General features: G+C 50.5%; 1 protein-coding gene across 1 annotated transcript in view; it reads left to right on the forward strand.

The window, feature by feature from the left end:
* The window catches only part of LOC109924681 (polyamine-transporting ATPase 13A3-like), a 70293-nt gene that overhangs the window by 48998 nt on the left and 17387 nt on the right, over positions 1-3908 (forward strand). Inside the window, 2 exon segments of the mRNA XM_048619966.1 lie at positions 382-461; positions 2062-2104. Coding sequence (XP_048475923.1) covers positions 382-461; positions 2062-2104 — 123 coding nt within the window.

Consider the following 3908-nt stretch of genomic DNA (forward strand, 5'->3'; position numbering starts at 1 on the left):
TCTCGCCCTCTCTCGCCCTCTCTCGCCCTCTCTCGCCCTCTCTCGCCATTTGAGTTTCCAATTCCTTTCTTGTCTCCACGCCTCAATGCTTAGTGCTTGAAAAAACACTGCCAGGACTGGGACTGCACGGTGTTAGATGCAGAGTAAAGCTCCCTGTACACTGCCACCCCACCCCAAATCAAGTTCTCCTGAGCCAGATACAGCATGCGTTTAGATAGAGGTGCTACGTCAGTGTTTTTGTAACTAAGTTGGACTTGGTCCGTGCCATGGGTAGAATTCCTCTGGGAGCTGCTTGAATTGACAGTGGATGGATATTTGTGTCTATATTGCCTGGAGGTTGCCATTGGAAATGTAATGGTCTGTGTTTTGTGCCCTGCCCAGTTGCTCCTGTGTGGGACGGTTTATGCACGTATGGCTCCAGATCAGAAAACCCAGCTCGTGGAAGCTCTTCAGAAAGTGGAGTGAGTATTGACAGCATCCTTGGCTCAGTGTTGGGGTTTCAGAACCCATTATTAACATCACTTCTGTTTGATTTTATTGAAAAACCTGCTGTCCAATTACAGTATATGGCACATTATGTCCATGTAGCACCTTTTGCTGTCGTGAGAAGCTCTTCATGAGAGGAAATGTTATGACAGTTCACCAAAACCTGGGACAAGCGAGTTCCCTACTATGTCTATTTTAAGGTGTATCTTAAAGGAGGAGAGAGACATAAAGGGATTTAAGGAGGGAATTCCAGAGCATAGGGTCATAGAATCTCTACAGTGCGGAAGCAGGCCATTTGACCCATCAAATCCACTCCGAACAGCATCCCAACCCCCCAATCCCAGTGATACTGCATTTCCCATGGCTAACCCACACAGCCCGCACATCTCTGGATACTGTGGGCATGTCCAATCCACCTAACCTGCAAATCTTTAGACTGTGTAAGAGGAAACCGGAGCATCCGGAGGAAACCCACGCAGACACAGGGCGAATGTGCAAACTCCACCCAAACAATCGTCCAAGGGGGAATGGAACCTGGGTTCCTGGTGCTTGGAGGCAGCAGTGCTAACCATGGAGACATCATGCCACACAATTAGATCAACTCTATGATTTTCCTCAGTGCTGTTTGTGGGACCTCCTTGCTTATAATGAGATGCCATGACTGGGCCCCAGGTATCTGAAAACCCAGCCTCCAATCATGAAATGGTTAAAACTGGGGACTTGCAAGAGGCCAGCGTTGGAGTTTAAAGATTTCAGAGGGTTGTGGGGCTGGAGGAGATGAGCCATGGGAAACTGAGATGGGAATCCTTTTAATGGAAGCCACTTGGGGTGATGGGTGAATGGGACTTGGAGGGCTTTAGCTTATGAAACAGCAGTTTGTTTTTGGTTGAGCTCCAGTTCACAGTGGAAGCAAGATGGGCATATACAGCGCACACCCAGAATTTCTTAAATTTCAACCTTCATTCCCTCCACCAATGATGCTCAGCAGCAGCAGTGTGAACCTCGGCAAGAAACGCTTCAGGAACCCATCAAGGCTCCTGTGACAGCGCCTTCCAAATCGATGACCAGTACCATCTCGAAGACAAGGGCAGCAGACAGATGGAACAATCCTCTGCAAGTACCCCTCCGCGCCACTCATCGTCCTGACTTTTATTCATTCCTGGGTTGGAGGGTGTCACTGAGTCTGTTGTCCTTGAACGTGGTGGTGAGCTGCTGCTTTGAGCAGCTACGGTCTGTGTTGTGTAGGTAGTCCCAAAATGCTGTTAGAAAGGGAGCTCCAGGGCTTCGACCCAGCTTCAGAATAGTGCCTGCAGGATTCTTACTGCCTGTTTGAGAGGGCAGGTCAGACCTTGGTGTAATGGCCCCTTTGGTGCCAAGTCCTTGCCCTCCCCAACCAGTCTTGCGCTGAAATGTCAGCCCGGATTTTGCGCTCAGGGCCCTGGAGTTGGGCTCGAGCCTAGGACTTCGTGCCTGTAAGGTGAGAGTGCTGTTAGTGTTGGGGCTCATTGGAGCAGGTACACGCACGTTGTTGAATGTATTAAATAAATCTTGTGGCTTTGTTTTGTTTTTGAACAGCTATTATGTCGGAATGTGTGGTGACGGTGCTAATGATTGTGGGGTGAGTAAAAATGGTTGAAACTGTTTGTTGCAATTTCCTTTTATTCCTTACCACCTCAATCAAGCACAGTGATGCACTCATTCAGCCCTGAACTACATGTTCCCACTGACCACCTCTGCTTAATCCTAGCTCCCTTCTAGATCTAGATGATGAGTCTCTGCAGGGCAATGGGAATTAGGCCCAATGCCATTGACTCCAGTAACCCATTCTTGTTCCACAATCACATATGGTGAAAATCCACTTCTGGGTGGCATTGCCGCTCTGCACAGTTCTGTTTGCACCTGATTTACGCACATAGCACATGTTTCCGATTTTACGCGCACACATCAAACCTTCCCCTAGTGTGGGGCTGACCATCAGGCAGTAACCCTGGCAGATCTTACTTTACTTTTCTTAACTTACTGGTAAACAACAGCCATAACTCTGACTGATCTTCTAAACTACATTCACTAGCTAGTAAACAGCAGCTGTGACTTTGGCCCCTTCGTACCATCCTGGCTGAGATAGCGCAGCCCAAGAATTTCCCCTCTACCTCTCCACGTCTTACTGTTTTGATCTTAAATTTGAATGCATTCCTCCTCCTGTTCCCTCCATAACGTTGGGCCCAGGCACATCAGATTATAACTGCTTTGTGCACAGTCTGTCACAGTCCAGGTGTTGACTAGGCCGTTTGAGCATTCTCCATTCAGTGAGATCACACCTAATCCAGTTTCCTGTCTCCCCTCCCCCCAACCCCTTGGTTCCCTTATCAAACACAAATCCCTAAACCCCACCTCTTCCTCCGTTACATTGACGACTGTATTGGCGCTGCCTTGTGCTCCCATGAGGAGCTCGAACAGTTCATCCACTTCACCAACACCTTCCACCCCAACCTTAAGTCCACCTGGATCATCTCCAATACCTCTCTCTCCTTCCTGGACACCTCTGTCTCCATCTCTGGCAACCACCTAGAAACTGATATCCATTTCAAGCCCACCGACTCCCACAGCTACCTAGAATACACCACCTCCCACCCACCTTCCTGCAAAAATGCCATCCCCTATTCCCGATTCCTTCGCCTCCACCGCATCTGCTCCCAGGATGAGGCATTCCACTCCCGTACATCTCAGATGTCCTCATTTTTCAAGGACTGCAACTTCTTCCCCTCAGTGGTCGAGAACACGCTCGACCGTGTCTCCTGCATTTCCCGCAACTCATCCCTCACACCCCCTCCCCGCAATAACAACCAAAACAGAATCCCCCTCGCCCTCACGTACCACCCCACCAACCTCCGGATCCAACGCATCATCCTCCGACACTTCCGCCATCTGCAATCCGACCCCACCACCAAAGACATTTTTCCCTCCCCACCCTTCTCTGCTTTCCGGAGGGACCGCTCTCTCCGGGACTCCCTTGTCCGCTCCACACTCCCCTGCAGCCCCACCACACCTGGCACTTTTCCCTGCAACCGCAGGAGGTGCTACACCTGCCCCTACACCTCCCCCCTCACCCCCATCCCAGGCCCCAAGAAGACTTTCCACATCAAGCAGATGTTCACCTGCACATCTGCTAATGTGGTATACTGCATCCGCTGTTCCTGTTGTGGCCTCCCCTACAGCAGGGAAACCAAGCGGAGGCTTGGGGACCGCTTTGCAGAACACCTACGCTCGGTTTGCACTAAACAACTGCACCTCCCAGTCGCGAACCATTTCAACTCCCCCTCCCATTCCTCAGACGACATGTCCATCCTGGGCCTCCTGCAGTGCCACAACGATGCTACCCGAAGGTTGCAGGAACAGCAACTCATATTCCGCTTGGGAACCCT

Source organism: Rhincodon typus, chromosome 45 (genome assembly GCF_021869965.1).
Source record: "Rhincodon typus isolate 14 chromosome 45, sRhiTyp1.1, whole genome shotgun sequence".
NCBI classification, from domain to species: domain Eukaryota; kingdom Metazoa; phylum Chordata; class Chondrichthyes; order Orectolobiformes; family Rhincodontidae; genus Rhincodon; species Rhincodon typus.